We start from the raw sequence: 14,637 nt of genomic DNA, 5'->3' as shown, positions 1-14,637 counted from the left end.
AGTATTATGGTCTGGCTGGCTAGCTCGTATGTTTCTATGATTTCTACCTTGACCATGTTTCTCTGAAATAACGTGAGGTTCCTAACACTCACCCTGAGGGCTACTATAAGGAGCGGAGGGAAGCTTTGTAGAAGGTCTGATGCAGTATCTGGAAAATACCGGGTGCTCAGGAAATGGCTCTTATTACAAAGGAATCACTCCTGTGATACCACAGAGCAGTGTGTCTGGGGCTGAGGTGTCTGGCTGATTCTTAGGACTGGCCTGCATGCTCAGGGCTGGCTCCCCATTTCCTGGCTTGCTTCTCCCTCAAACTGGGAGTCCCAGAAACCTACAGCCTAGACAGGCTCCAGCCTTGCTTGGAACTATGTATCCCAAAAGCTAAAGCACGGGTTCACAGAGCAGAAATCAGCAGCTGGGAGACACACGGCAGGGATCGGCTTTTCTTCCTAACTGGGATCCATAGGGTCTTCTTCATACACTCAGTTTAGAGGCTACTTTCAGGTTGCGGAATGGAGGAAGATGCTATTTTATCTGTGAGCACTCCTCCACTCTGAAAAATATTCGAATAAGTAGAGCATTGAATCAGCTCCTTCCTTTGGCTGCTCATTTCTCCGAAAATTAAGGAAAAACAAAGATGCTGCTTTCTGTGAATGTTTGGGGAGCATAGCAAAGGTGGGAGGCATGGTGGGTAGGATCCAGGCATAAGAGTGGAGACAGCGTTACCACGGGCTAGGAATCCAGCTGTGTAGAACCCTGCCCTGTAGTCATGACTCTTGCTGTGCTCCTCCTTCAGACCAAAGATGTGACCAAGGCCATGAACGACAGGAAATTTGATGAAGCCATGAAGCTGAGAGGCCGGTGAGGAATGACCGGAAGCTCACTAGCTACAGAAATCAGATATTGGAATGGAGCAAAAAACGGACATGGTTTAAAACCCAATATAAGAGCTTCTGCCCCTCCCTGTTCTTACTGTCTTTGTGACAGTTCCTTCCTGAGAGAGCTGGTTGTGAGGTGACCAGGAGGCACAGTTTGTCCCAGGGATGCTCTTCCTGGGATTGGCCTGCTGTAATCCGGTGGTTTTTGTGTGGGTTCCAGCCAGGTTTTCAGTTTCTCTAGCCAAGGGACAGCGTGTCGTGCTGAGTGCAGTGCCTGGGAGAAGAGTCCTCAGGGAGGGTTTGATCGGTTACTGGCCCTTTTTCAGCCCCTGCCCAGTTCCTGCCAGGTCCCAGTTATGTCCTTTGAGGTTTGCCCAGCTGGACTTCACACTGGGAACAGAACTTTAGATCCCCTTGGCTCCTGGCCGTGAGGAACAGCCTGAAGACCCCCCACCCCACCTGTACTTTTTCCAGGAGCTTCATGAACAACTGGGAAGTGTACAAGCTTCTGGCTCATGTCAGACCCCCAGTCTCTAAGGGACCGGTGAGTTCTCTCCCTTTGACTCTCTCAGTCTCCCTCCGTGAAGTGCCACCTCCACTCGTATAACCTAGAGCCTGGCCAGCTTCTTCGCCCCACTAAAATCTCCAGTGCCGAGTCCCTGACCCTACTAAGAAATTTTCTCTTAGCCCCCCCAGATACTAGCCCCATGTTCTTAATGTGCCCCGGACGTCTCTGCCCCAAGGCCCACATCCAATTTAGGATCGACGAGGTAGCGTGCAAGGACTGGGAAAGAGATTTACGGATTAATCCTTTGGGCAGACCTGGGAATGATCATATGAATGTACTTCAGCCACTTCTTCCCCCGAAGTAGTGGTTCTCGGTACTGAGTGTCTATCAGAATCATCTGGGCTGCTTATTTAACGTGCAGATTGCTGGACGTTAGCAATCTTCCCTCAGAGAGGATTTAGCTCTGGGTCATGGCCAGGAATAGGTTGGTTTAACAGGCTCCCTAGATCGGGCGGTCCAAATATCACACTTTGGGAAATGCTGCTCTGGAAGGCCTCATTCGTTACGTAATGCTATCTGTGGGCAGGGACAGCGGTTTTCCTTATTGATTTGTGATAAAGAATTTGCTTCCACAGGATGAGGGAACAGGCTGTGCTGGCATTCCTGGAGAGGGGGTACATTGTCCAGAGGCCCATGTCCTGACCCTAGGACCATGAGGGACACAGGGTTCAGCTTCCCTTACTGACCTGTCCCCCTCTTCGTCCTGCTCCCTCTCCACTTCTTCTCCCCAGAGTAGCATACACACAGTGGCCGTGATGAACGTGGGGGCCCCAGCCGCAGGCATGAACGCTGCCGTCCGTTCCACCGTGAGGATTGGCCTCATCCAGGGCAACCGGGTGCTGGTTGTACATGATGGCTTCGAGGGCCTGGCCAAGGGTCAGGTACGGGGACTAAAAGGAGGAGGGCACGTACTCTGAGGCACGTAGCAGGGGTGACCTGTCGGTCTTTTTCTTTCTCCTGGCCCCTCCCCTCTCTCTCTCTCCCTTTCTTTCCTCTCAGGGTTTGAGCAGAAGTAGATGCTTAATCTTAGGGCAGTATGAATAGGCAGGAGCCACTGAAATGAACCCTTTACAGGCAACACACCTTGTTTAATTCTCTGTCCCAAAGCGCAGTGCAGTGCCTGGCATAAGTAGGTGCTTACTATTTGTGAATGGGCAGGAAGACCAGAGGAAGTTCACTGAGGTGGGGAAAAGCCGATGCGTGGTGTTCCTCTTCCAGCCAGGGGGGGTGTCGGGGTGGGATCAGAACTCAGGAAGCAGCATTCAGTCCACAAGGCAGACCTGTGTGATCTTTTCCTGCAGATCGAGGAAGCTGGCTGGAGCTATGTTGGGGGCTGGACTGGCCAAGGTGGTTCCAAACTTGGGACTAAAAGGTAAGTGGCATTTTGGAAGCACCTCCTCCTAGTCACCCCGAAAGATGTCCCTTGGAATGTGGGTGTCAGTTCATTAGGTCAGCGTCCACACTGCTGTAGTCTGCATCTTCTGTCCCCAAGCTCACAGTTGCCTCAGTGAGGGAAGGCCTGCATATCTAGACATCTCTTAGCAGCTCTAGCAGTTTTAAGCCCCAGGATGTGTCCTTACACAGCCATGAGGGGGGGCAGGGAAGGGGGCACAGGTCAAGAAGTTATACATAAAGCACATTCTAATTCTAGCTTTTTTCTCCCTCAACTTTGCTTAATTCTCCAAATTCCATCACCTCATCGCCCACCCCGCCTCATCCCAATCAACTAGGACTCTACCCAAGAAGAGCTTTGAGCAGATCAGTGCCAACATCACTAAGTTTAACATTCAGGGCCTTGTCATCATTGGGGGCTTTGAGGTGAGTGCCCTCCCGTTCGTTCCCCTCCTCCCCACTTTTCCCTCTCCCCTCATGGCTGCCACCCTTCTTCTCAGGCTTACACAGGGGGCCTGGAACTGATGGAGGGCAGGAAGCTGTTTGACGAGCTGTGCATCCCGTTTGTGGTCATCCCCGCGACGGTCTCCAACAACGTCCCCGGCTCGGACTTCAGCGTGGGGGCTGACACAGCACTCAATACTATCTGCACGGTGAGAGCCCGCCCCCGCTTCCCAGGCCTCTGGCCAGCTCTGTAATCCCTGGACCACGTGTGCTGGAGAGTGAGCTACTGTTTTTGTACTAACCAAGTGACTGTTCGAACGGTGCCTCTTCGAGCCCAGGCCCTTACGCACTTATATTTCTCCACGCTACGGTATTCATTCTCACCTGTCAGCCTCCAACGCATCAGTACTCTGCGTCCCAAATGTTTTTTTCCATCCTGAGGTCAGATAGCCTAATTTCCCTGCCCTGAACGACACAAAGGGTAAGTACAGCTTCCTTCCCAGGAGGCGAGTTCCACAGGGCAGTTGGCAGGTGTGCCGGCCGCCCCCTAAGGCAAGAACTTGATGAGGCGTAGGGGCCTGGCTGAGCCGGGGAGGGTGACGTTCCGGGGCCGGTTTATGTCAAGGGCCAGAGAAGTGACAAGGATCAGACCCCGGACTCTGTCTTTCTAACTGAGACCCCGCTGTCTTTGCAGACCTGTGACCGCATCAAGCAGTCAGCGGCAGGCACCAAGCGTCGGGTGTTTATCATCGAAACGATGGGTGGCTACTGTGGCTACCTGGCCACCATGGCAGGACTGGCAGCTGGGGCCGATGCTGCCTACATTTTTGAGGAGCCCTTCACCATTCGGGACCTGCAGGTAGATGGTCACTCAGAGCCTGTTATGCAGCTCTCCCCTGCCCTAGTCTGTCCCCACAGCATCTTGAGCTGTGAGAGCTCAAGATGAGGATAGCTGCTTGGTCTCTGGGGCCCTGCGAGGAAACTAGAAAGAGCAGCAAGAGGGCATCTCCAGTGTAACCTCGCACGCGTGACCACAGCTGCTGTTTCTGGAGCATTCGTTTCGAAGGCCCCACGTTGCTAAGCCCTTCTCAACGTGTTTTTGCATTTTGTCTTCAAAACACACGTGCAAGGGAGCTATTATTATCTCCGTGTTATGGACAAGAAAGATTTAGAGAGGTTAAAAGACTTTTCTAAACTTGTGAGTAGGTGGTTTAACTAACAGAGAAAGTCGGTGGTGTCTCTACTGATCATGCCACCCGCCCTGGGCTCCCTTGCTACCAAAGCAGACTCTTCTCATTCCTGTCCCTTCCGGGGTTGGGGTAGGGTGCTCCGATTCCTTTTTCTCAGAGGGGCCATATGATCCTAGTTTTCCAAGATTTCAGTTCACTGGAGGGAAGAAGAGCCACAAAGTGCAGGGGCAGCAGGCTGAGGGAACTCCCTCATACAAGAACTCAAGTCCCTGCTGGGAATGGAAGGTGGGAGTCTTCCTCCTTCACCCCCAGCTCAAAGCCCAGATGAAGGAACTGGTTCCTCCCAAGCAAATCACTGCTGCACCGACAAGCAACCCATTCAAAGGCCAACACTGAGAGCAGTGCCCCCCCCCCCCCCCCCTTGGCCCTCTGAGGGAAGGGAAGCAGAATCTCCTGGAAGGGGACACTGGGAGCAGGTGGAAAGGTGAAGACCGGCAGTTACCATGGCTGTCCTTAACTCACCCTCTCCCAGTTCTGCCTGGCTCGTTTGGAGTCTTTGTTCACATTGCAGCATGCACTGAACTTCTCACAGGGACTAGGCACAGATTGTAAACAGCTCTCTTCCAGTCTCTCTCCCCATCTGGAGAGGCCTGGTGGGGAACAAGAGATCTGTGCACTTGCCCGGCCTTATCCACTCCTGGCAAGGCTTAAGATTTACTCTCTTATTTTCAGGCAAATGTTGAACATCTGGTGCATAAGATGAAAACCACTGTGAAAAGGGGCTTGGTGTTAAGGTACCTCATCCATGGTGTGTTCCTAAGTGAAGAGAACAGTTAGGCTTTGGCTCTAGCCCACAGAATGAATCCATGGTTGGGATGCCCTGAGGAATTTGGGGACACAGTGAGAGAACTGGAGCCATGGGAGGAGACAGAAAAGGGAAGAACAAAGCCTACTGAAGCAGAAAAGGGTTGGGAGGGATGGGGAGACAACCAAAGTCACAGGCTTTTGGTCTCTACTTGGCAGGAATGAGAAGTGCAATGAGAACTATACCACGGACTTCATCTTCAACCTGTACTCTGAGGAGGGGAAGGGCATATTTGACAGCAGGAAGAATGTGCTTGGGCACATGCAGCAGGTCGGGAAGACACCCCAGTCATACCCTTCACCAGACGGCCACAATCCCCGATAGCCATTGGGTCTCCCACTGGTCCCCAATCTGCTGGAGGCTGTCGGTGCCACCACAGAGCACGAGCCTGCAGTTTTTACTGTCACAGAATCGAAACAGCATTACCCTGGAAATGGCCTTCGAGGTTATGTGATCCCTCCTGGGGCAGGGCTTCTCAGCACTGGCACCATTGTCATTTGGGGCTGGATAAATCTTTGTTGCGGGTGGCTGTTCTGTGCCACTGCGGGATGCTTTAGCAACATCCCTGGACTCTACCCACTAGATGCCAGTAGCACCTCCCTCCTAAGTTGTAACAAATACAAAATGTCTCCAGACTTTTGCCAAATGTCCCCTGGGGGGCAAAATCATCTCCAGTTGAGAACCACTAATTCAGATGAAGAAAATGAGGCCCAGACGGGAGAAACAACTTTTTTAGGGCCGCTCATCAAGCTTGGGTGAGAGCCAGAATGCACTGCAGTGCTCTTCCCAGCATGCCATGCTGCCTTCCTGTGCAAGAAGTACAGCCACCTTGCTGGTGTTGGGCTCTGTCTGCACTAACCGGGGTTTTCGGGGGAAACGAATTCCCTTCTGCTATCCACATTCAATCCCCACCTACGGCAGGCCTCGCTCACAGACGGTACCAGTGGTCTTAGGCCTCCCCATCCCAAATGTCCCCAGCTGATACTGCTTAAGTATGGACCTTTGACCGTTGTCTACCTACCTATGAATTCCCAGTATCCTCAACTTGAATGAGCTTATTAGCCCCTGCAGGAATGGGATCTAACTGGATAAAGCATGGCGATCTATTCCCCACTTTCCCACCTCCTTTCACTTAGTTCAGAGAAAATCTGCATGATGTTTTATATTATTCTGAGGTGCTACCAAGGACATCTATGTTGGTTCACAAGGAACACTTCTGTCGATGATGGTGACTGACAAAAGCTGCTAGGCTGAAGAGGGGCAAGGAGGCGACTGGCCAATCAGACTGGAAGTGAATGAACAGGATCTGGCAGCTGTGAGACCAGGTCCCCCCATATCTAATTAGTTACTCTTACCCCTGGTAAATGGCCAAATAAGCTGTGCCAGCTCACTCTGTTCTCAGCGCTGTCTCAGGATTTCCTTCATGGTTAGACTTCTGGATTCCTGTTTCCAGCTGCAAACCTGGGGCCTGTTCTTTCCTTTTTTCTGTGTGTATTCAGGTATCTCTGCCACTTCATTAGAGTCCTTCCCGCTGTAATTTTTATGATTCTTTTTCCAGGGTGGAAGCCCAACTCCATTTGACAGGAATTTTGCCACTAAGATGGGTGCCAAGGCTATGAACTGGATGTCTGGGAAAATCAAAGAGAGTTACCGTAATGGTAGGTGGGGTGAGAGGGTAAGACCCCCCCATAGTGGCTGGTTCCCCATTATAGAAGCCTACTGACCATCCTGTATTGCAGGGAGGATCTTCGCCAATACACCAGACTCAGGCTGTGTTCTGGGGATGCGTAAGAGGGCTCTGGTCTTTCAACCGGTGACTGAGCTGAAGGAGCAGACGGATTTTGAGTGAGTACATCTACTTCCCCGGTAGTTTCAGGATCTGCTCTTCCCAACCTGTTCGCTGTCTTCGATCCTTTTATCTTAGGAGTAACACCTGGACTCGTACCCATTTTGGATCTTAGGCCATGTCCTAAAATCCAGCCTCTTCTGCTCAACTTCTTCCTATAAGCTTTTGATAGAAATCAGTTGGGGTGCTGAAAGATTAAATCATCTGTCTCATTCCTCTGTAGCCACCGCATCCCCAAGGAGCAGTGGTGGCTGAAGCTGAGGCCCATCCTCAAAATCCTAGCCAAGTATGAGATTGACTTGGACACCTCAGAGCACGCCCACCTGGAGCACATCAGCCGGAAGCGATCTGGAGAAGCTTCTATCTAACCCTCTTTGGAGTGAGGGTAATGGATTGTCTGATCATGGTCAGCTCACCCCCTGATAGATCCAAGTCCATGCATTCTCAAGTGTTTTAGCCCATTTTTCATTAGGTTTCCTTTTAATCTGCACCTGTAGCCATGACCAGCTCTGGCCAGGGAGCTGAGGCAGTGGGCAGTGCGTAGAAGGTCCTTTGAGGTAGAATTTATCATCACTTCTACCCCAGCTTCATCTGTCACACAAGACTGGGCTCCTCTAGTGCTACTGCTAGATTTCAACTACTCGGTTAGAATCTTCCTAAAAATAAGCTCTATTTATTTCTTGTGATAACAAAGTCTTGGTTCCTCTACTACTCTGACTGCAGTAACACTAATAAAGGCCAACTGGTCACTGTGCTTTTGGTTCTCCTGTTGTCACTTTTGTAAATAGAATGTCATACTGTCAACCCAAAGCACCAGACCCTGCTCAGACATGTGGGAAAATGCATCCCATATGATCACCCCATGTACTCCTCTCCGTCTCTTGGCTCTGCACATACGGTCCTAGAACATCATATACTGGTCCTTACCCCCTATCGCACACTAGTCCCTCCTGCATCCTCTGTAGCCATAAGGTGCCCTGCCAGTCTCCCTTAAGCATGAAGTTGTGTTTCACCTCGTGATCATATACCCATTACCTAGGGTTTTTTCCAGCCATTCCATGATCTCTACTTCTCTTCTGACAACTCAGGGTTCTTCCTTCTCAACTCTTCCCCTGTTATTCCTTCCTAGATGAAACGCAGACCCCATTTGTGGGGAGACATGCACATTTGGAAGGCCTGGGAAAGAGACCCCCACTCCTGGACCCGGTTTGGTGGGCTGGCTGAAATACTGCTTGAGAAAGCGGTCAGTTCTCATTCAGCTCCATTTGTTTTCTATCCCATAACAATAGCTTCTTCCTCATCAGCCAAGTAACCATGTAATGTAGTTGGTCTTCAGGAGCGAGACCGCAGATTTTACCCAAATTGACAGGATGGCACCTGTTGATGCCAAGTTTAAGCTTAGCCTCCAATAACCAGATCCTGACAGCACAAGCGTACATACTCCTCCCAACCCAGTTTCCTCATCTGCCTGATGAAGCAGGAAGAGGTTCAAGGTTTTACCAGCCGTGGAGGAATGATGATCTCTAATATGTCACTTTTGCTGGCTATCCAAAGTATTACCTTTACACCCTGAAACCAGTTCTGAACAGCAACTGAGAAGGCTTGTCAGGAGTCCAGACTTAAGGCAGCCAAATGCTCTTTGTGCAGTCCATTAAGGGGAAGAAAAATTAACAGTAAATATTAAGCCCTGGTATCACTGCATCCTTAAAACAGCTTATGAGGGAGGTGGTGACAGCCCATTTCAAAGTTATGGACAACGGGGCTCCGGGTGATTAAACGATGTGGAGAAAAGCAGGAACAGTAGAAACTGCCAAACTTGCTTTTAGAAGTGTTTATTTCTTTAAGTGAGCAAAAAAAAAAAACCAAAAAAAACCCCACCAATGGCAAAAGGGCAAAAGCAGACATGTTTTTTCAAATTAGCTGTGTCAGCAGATTGCAGTCATTTTTATTTGTAGTTCCCGATCAACTTAAAAAAAGTTTTTCAAATTTGCATCGGGTCATCCAAGATAATAACTACTTGATCTAGTTTAGGAACATGAAAAGGAAGAGTATCGTTGACTAAGTATGGTTCACTAAAACAGTTCCTTTTTGAGTAGGTGGGCCAGCTTGAAAGCAGCTCTTATAATGCTCTTCCCCCACTCGCTGGCCTCCCCCAATGTCTTGTATAGATCCGTAAAAAGCAAAGTTGCCAAAACAACTGAAAGGAAAATAATTCTGAACCCTCAGTAGCGTGAATTCCCTAAAGGGAAATGAAGACGACCCATGGGAAAAGGCAGCCCAGCCCATCTCCTTCCCTGCTAGAGTAAACACCTTCATCTAAGGTGCAAGAGCACCTGCTAATAAGCCCATTGGAGCAAACTGGCGTTCACCAAGAGAAAGAACTGCGTTAGAAAAGTTCTTAGGACTGCTCAGAACCTGCTACCTCTTCTATGTGGAAAGCAGTAAGAAAATGTTAGTTCTGAAATAACACTGCTGAACTACTGGAACCCTCAGGCACACCCATGGAAAAGAGGCCAAGACCGCTGTTTCCTTTGATGGTGAGAGAGGGGGCCAGTCCCTTCTGAATGCTCCATGACGTGGCACTCTAGGAATATCATCCAGCCCAACTGTGAATCTGCACACCATTTGAGCTTTTAGTATCTTCACCTTTGGGCCACATTTGTTAGCTGGACTTTTCTTAGACTTCTTCACTGACCAGTTAAAATGTTTCTAGAGGGATTCTTCTGAAATGTTAATCATGTTCCCAAAGGAAAACTAAACACACACTCTTTAAATACTCTTCATCTTCCTAGAGAATTCAGTTGCATTGTTGACTTTTTCCCTAAAGGGGGGAGGGGGGTAGGGGGAGACCTCTTCGCTTGCAGGGTGCAATATAAAAAGCCAAGTAAGCAATAAAGAGAAAACAAAAGTGAGGGATTTTTTGTTTGTTTGTTTGTTTGGTTGCTTGGTTTGGAGAGGGGAGGTGGTGTGGAGGTGACTGTTGTGACATGTTGCCTCTAAATATAAACCACACAACAGGAACAACTGCTTTTCCTGTTTTCCAAGACAAAGAGACAGTACCACAGGGAAAAATCTCACCCAGAGTTGCCTGCCTGATGGTGCAAACAACTTCTCCAGCCTATTCCACAAGTAAGAGGTATTCCTTCAGAGAGGCTGGCAGTGGAAGGCCCTTCACTGCATCTGGCAGATACTGGAGGCCCAAACTCCGGCGCACAGCATAGCGAGACAGTGTTTTTAGAGTTCCCGGGGCTGAGCACAGAACAGTCAGTTTTTCACACAGCTGCTGGTCTCTGGCCACCTCCCGTGGCATGGTGCCATTCTTCCTTAATTCAAAGTGTCCAACAGCTCTGTGGAGAAGCTCAAAGCAAGAGTCTTCTTTCTCTGTTCCAAGTCCCCTGACTAATAGAGCCACCAGGCGGGAGATGGGCGTCTGGCCTTTTAGGTTGATGACTCTGACTTCCGCTCCGTAATCAAGAAGGATGCTGACGCTCTCCAGATTTCCCTTCATGGCAGCCCAGCTGAGCGGGGTATCGTTGTTATAATCCAGGGCATTGACAGAAGCCCCACTCTCCAGGAGGGCCCGCACACACTCAGCATTGTTCTTAAAGGCTGCCCAGTGAAGTGGGGTATCTCGGTTGCCATCCAGTGCGTTGGGGTTTGCGCCATACTCCAAGAGGACCTCCACACAAGCCTCGTCTTTCTCAGCTGCATAGTGGAGGGCTGTTCGGTTGTAACCATCCAGGGCATTCACCTGTAAAGACGGAGGAACTATATGACAGTAGCTAGACTACCGAGAGGAAGATGGGTGGGCAAAGAAGCTTGCATGTGTTTATCCACTACCTGTGCTCTGTCATGTTCTGAATATGAGAATCAACAAGCAATTCCCAGGGAGTCTTGGTGATCGAGACGGAGAGATGTCAGGAGCTTCGGAGCAAATAGGAAGAGAGCGGTCTCAAAACAACCAGCACTCTATTATGTGCACTGATCAGCTGGCCTGCATTATTTAGGGTTTTTCTGCTACATTCTTTACTATTCACTAGGATCTCTACCATGGGGTAAAGGGTAAAGAAAGAGAAGATGAAGTCTAAATCCTTGTAACTACTCTGGGAGATACTTATTGGAAAGTAGTTTCAACACATGAGCCAGAGTAAAGGTTTTGAATTATTTTACTTATCCCAACTCACTCTAACCTGTGGCTGATGGCAACCAGATTGAAAAATAATGAGGCCAAACTCCACCCATATAGCTTTGCCGCGTTCTTTAACCATACCGAGAAGCTCAAATTGTTAATCCGATCAGCTCAGCCCCTTGCAAAACTATGCCGTGCAGTCATAAGAGAACCTCAATAAAGGCATGTGAAGAGAAGAGCACAACCTTGCAATACTGCAAAAGCAGCTGACTTGCTACAAATCAACATTCCCTATAATAAAGACTTCAAAACCCAAACTTAAGACTAACATATTATCTTCCCCCATAAAATGCAATAAAAATAAGCTGATATATTTAACTCAGTTCAACTTTCTATTTAGCTAAAAACTTTCCACGCCCCCGGGGATAGTTTTCATCACTGACATTAAATCACTGGCTTTCATTTCAGGGTCACTCACAAGAGTTATGTAACAGATAATGACAAGTGGAGAACAACATGGCTGGGTGGATGGTGCTGCGGCTGGCCCCTTAGGCTTACTGACCAATATGTTTGGGGTCTGCACACCAGCTTCGCGGCATGTCTGATTCCAATTGGTGCCTCAGCACGTGCAACTTCCAGATTGCTTACAAACAGTCAAAACTGCTTATTTATTTACTTAACAAACACTTACTTAGCAATTACTACATGCCAGTGTACTAAACACTTCACAACCTCATGAAGAAGATACCATTGTCACCCCCGTTTTGCGGATGGAGAAACCGAGGCAAAGAAAACTTAAGTAACTTGTTCAAAGTCCCACAGCTGGAAGTGATAGAGCTGGGATTCAAATCCATGAAGTCTGGCTCCAGAGTCTATTCTTTTAACCTTTCATTATACCATGCTGCTTCTTGCTGATGCCGATATAAATTAATCTAGGTTTCTTATCTTAAGATACGTCAGAAAGAAGACAGGAACAGGATACAATAAACGGAAAATAATTAGTGGGCAGAACTAGCACAAGTAGGCCAATCCTGAGGAATGGGTTACCTAATGACATCTATCCCCCAGAAACAGTGGTATTAGAAGTGCATGTCTGGTAGCAGGTGTCAAATGGTTTAGATTTAATCACTCCAGGGGCCTCGGTACTTAGAGCTCCTGGACAGTCAACAGGCCGTGAGAGCACTGAATGGAAATGCAAACAACTCCAGAAAGAAGGCTGAGAGAAAAAGGGGAGATAAAACTCCCTCTTCCTGGAGCCCGGGACAACTTAAGAAAGAAAGGCAAAGGATGAAATCCTTTGGATCACTACATATATATTTACCATTACGTTCTGCTTTGATATTGGCTATGCCAATGTTACTACGGGCTAGAAGGTGGGAAGGGACGGGAGAAGAGACAGAAATTTTAAGAAAACGTGAAGCTCAAGTTGTAATGGCTCATTAACGCGACAGTGTTAAAAACATTACCTCAGCTCCTTTTTCCAGGAGTAACTCCACACAGTCAGCATCTGACACCATGCAGGCGCAGTGCAGTGGCTTCAGTGTGCCATGGGTACAGTTCACATCTGCTCCCTACGGGCACAAGGAAACTTCAGTCAGTGTGCTCAGCTCTGGCTCACTGAGTAGGATGAGACTCAGAACTGAGTCCAGGGTGGAAGACGGCTCTAGCTCTGACTGTAGTGGAAACATACTACTAGTCCCGGTTTCTACTACGTATTAAAATAATATAACGCTAATATCCAAACCGAGGGAACACACTGAAGATGAAAGAAAGAAGCTATCAATTCCCTAGATCAACTTACTAAGTTTTTCCACAAGGTAACTTGCCAGATGGCCATCTAGGCATCACTGAGGACATAACCTTATGTGCAAAAGCAATGGGAAACTTCTCACCACTCAGGAAAGCTGGAAAACCCATCCACTTTCTACGGCCGCCATGCTCTACAAAAGTCCAGAAAGTGAGTCGGTCAGACTGAAACCAGGAGACCTGGCACCCTCTTTGTCATTCAACGGATGACCATCACTAATAGTAAGGTCATCTTAACGTTATCTTTTTGTTTATAAACATCTTCAAAGTAGCCTCTGAGTATGGGCATTCTCTGCCACCTAGCCTCCGGAGGTATGGCTCTTTTCAAATGTGATGAAAGGAGATGGGGATCTCACAGTCAGACCAAAGTCGCCGAATGACTCAGCAGCAGAGCTAGAATTAGAACGTGACAAACTTCCTACTGCTGAATCCTCTGGTACCACTTTTGCTGAGAACAAGTTAACGCTGTATGACTATTCCTTCTCAAAGCTGCACCACACAACCCTGAAGCAGCTACACAGCTCCAGGCAGTAAATAAGGATTCCACTGTTGTTGAAAAGAAATGTACAAAAGCAACCATCTGGATGCATTTTCTAGTGATCAAAAAATTACCCTGTAACTTCTCTTCAGCAGGAATAATAATCAGGAAAATATCTCAAAGACTGTCTAGGATACTAGGATACAACTAGGACACTAGTTGTATAACAATCGCTGAATGGCAGTGGTTAAAGATGTTAAGATGCTTTCTTAAGTCAAAAATTACCCTGCATTTAAAGGTTGACATTCCTTACAGAATTAAAAGTGGTAGCTGTTGTTAAGATAGACGGCAAGTGATAGCTCTCTATGTGATTATTATAAACCACAAGGATTTGAAAACTGCTTCTGCTTTGCTCGTCTCCTTCCTCCCTTAGTAGAACACGTGTAGGAGACTTTGAGCTTGCTGGATCCCACATGCATCATATCCAGACAGAGATTTTACAAAGAACGTGAGACTAGGGTCATCCAGAACATATTTCCTGAAGAAAAATATCAGATGCACAAAGTGAAAGGGAGAAGGAAAGAGAAGCAAAACACAAGGAAACTGTATTTGCATCGTCAAGTTAATACATGTATGAGGACTGTAAAAACTCCTTGTCATCTTGCGCTGAGTCAATGCTGCAAATCTGTAATCTATCACGATTCCCCAGGAACCTTCCCGCTTTACCTCCCAAAGTACTCTCCATCAATACAGCACACTCACCCCTCTGATGAGGTCCTCTACATTATCATGTGGGAAGGAACGAATGGCAGCGATTGTTCGGATTAAGCGCTCTGAGAGAGAGTATTTGCTCTGAATGCTCTGCATAATATACCACATACTGGAACTCATCAAGGCTCAGAGTATGTTCACATGCTCCAAACTGCCTGAAACAAAGAAGTTTTAGGCATACACAATATCACTGAGCATACCTGTCCCTGGGATTAGTTCTCTGAGGCCCTCCCAATAGTAAGAGTAGATTTCAAAGAGGTCAATGATGAATTA

At 48.1% G+C, this 14,637-nt stretch overlaps 2 protein-coding genes across 12 annotated transcripts in view; one reads left to right on the top strand and one right to left on the bottom strand.

The window, feature by feature from the left end:
- The window catches only part of PFKM (phosphofructokinase, muscle), a 43,899-nt gene extending 35,965 nt beyond the window's left edge, over window positions 1-7,934 (top strand). For 2 of the 3 annotated variants that reach the window (XM_058742967.1, XM_058742968.1), the window contains 12 exons: window positions 794-858; window positions 1,350-1,419; window positions 2,175-2,324; window positions 2,745-2,815; window positions 3,174-3,261; window positions 3,336-3,488; window positions 3,974-4,138; window positions 5,202-5,263; window positions 5,493-5,604; window positions 6,893-6,992; window positions 7,074-7,179; window positions 7,404-7,934. In XM_058742967.1, the coding sequence (XP_058598950.1) occupies window positions 794-858; window positions 1,350-1,419; window positions 2,175-2,324; window positions 2,745-2,815; window positions 3,174-3,261; window positions 3,336-3,488; window positions 3,974-4,138; window positions 5,202-5,263; window positions 5,493-5,604; window positions 6,893-6,992; window positions 7,074-7,179; window positions 7,404-7,548 (1,287 nt within the window). In that variant the 3' untranslated portion in view covers window positions 7,549-7,934. Of the gene's footprint in view, window positions 1-793; window positions 859-1,349; window positions 1,420-2,174; window positions 2,325-2,744; window positions 2,816-3,173; window positions 3,262-3,335; window positions 3,489-3,973; window positions 4,139-5,201; window positions 5,264-5,492; window positions 5,605-5,968; window positions 6,867-6,892; window positions 6,993-7,073; window positions 7,180-7,403 lie in introns of those variants that run through there. The other variant, XM_058742969.1, reaches the window with a different exon arrangement.
- Window positions 7,935-9,101: 1,167 nt separating this feature from the next.
- Window positions 9,102-14,637, bottom strand: part of ASB8 (ankyrin repeat and SOCS box containing 8) — a 38,372-nt gene continuing 32,836 nt past the window's right edge. For 6 of the 9 annotated variants that reach the window (XM_058742987.1, XM_058742986.1, XM_058742989.1 and 3 more), the window contains 3 exons: window positions 14,356-14,519; window positions 12,776-12,880; window positions 9,102-10,931 (listed from right to left, as the gene is read on the bottom strand). In XM_058742987.1, the coding sequence (XP_058598970.1) occupies window positions 10,299-10,931; window positions 12,776-12,880; window positions 14,356-14,484 (867 nt within the window). In that variant the 5' untranslated portion in view covers window positions 14,485-14,519 and the 3' untranslated portion in view covers window positions 9,102-10,298. The remainder of the gene's footprint in view (window positions 10,932-12,775; window positions 12,881-14,355; window positions 14,520-14,637) is intronic. The other 3 variants (XM_058742984.1, XM_058742991.1, XM_058742992.1) reach the window with 3 other exon arrangements.

The sequence above is a fragment of the Neofelis nebulosa genome, chromosome 8 (assembly GCF_028018385.1).
Source record: "Neofelis nebulosa isolate mNeoNeb1 chromosome 8, mNeoNeb1.pri, whole genome shotgun sequence".
NCBI classification, from domain to species: Eukaryota; Metazoa; Chordata; class Mammalia; order Carnivora; family Felidae; genus Neofelis; species Neofelis nebulosa.
This window is presented reverse-complemented; position numbering and strand designations above follow the sequence as displayed.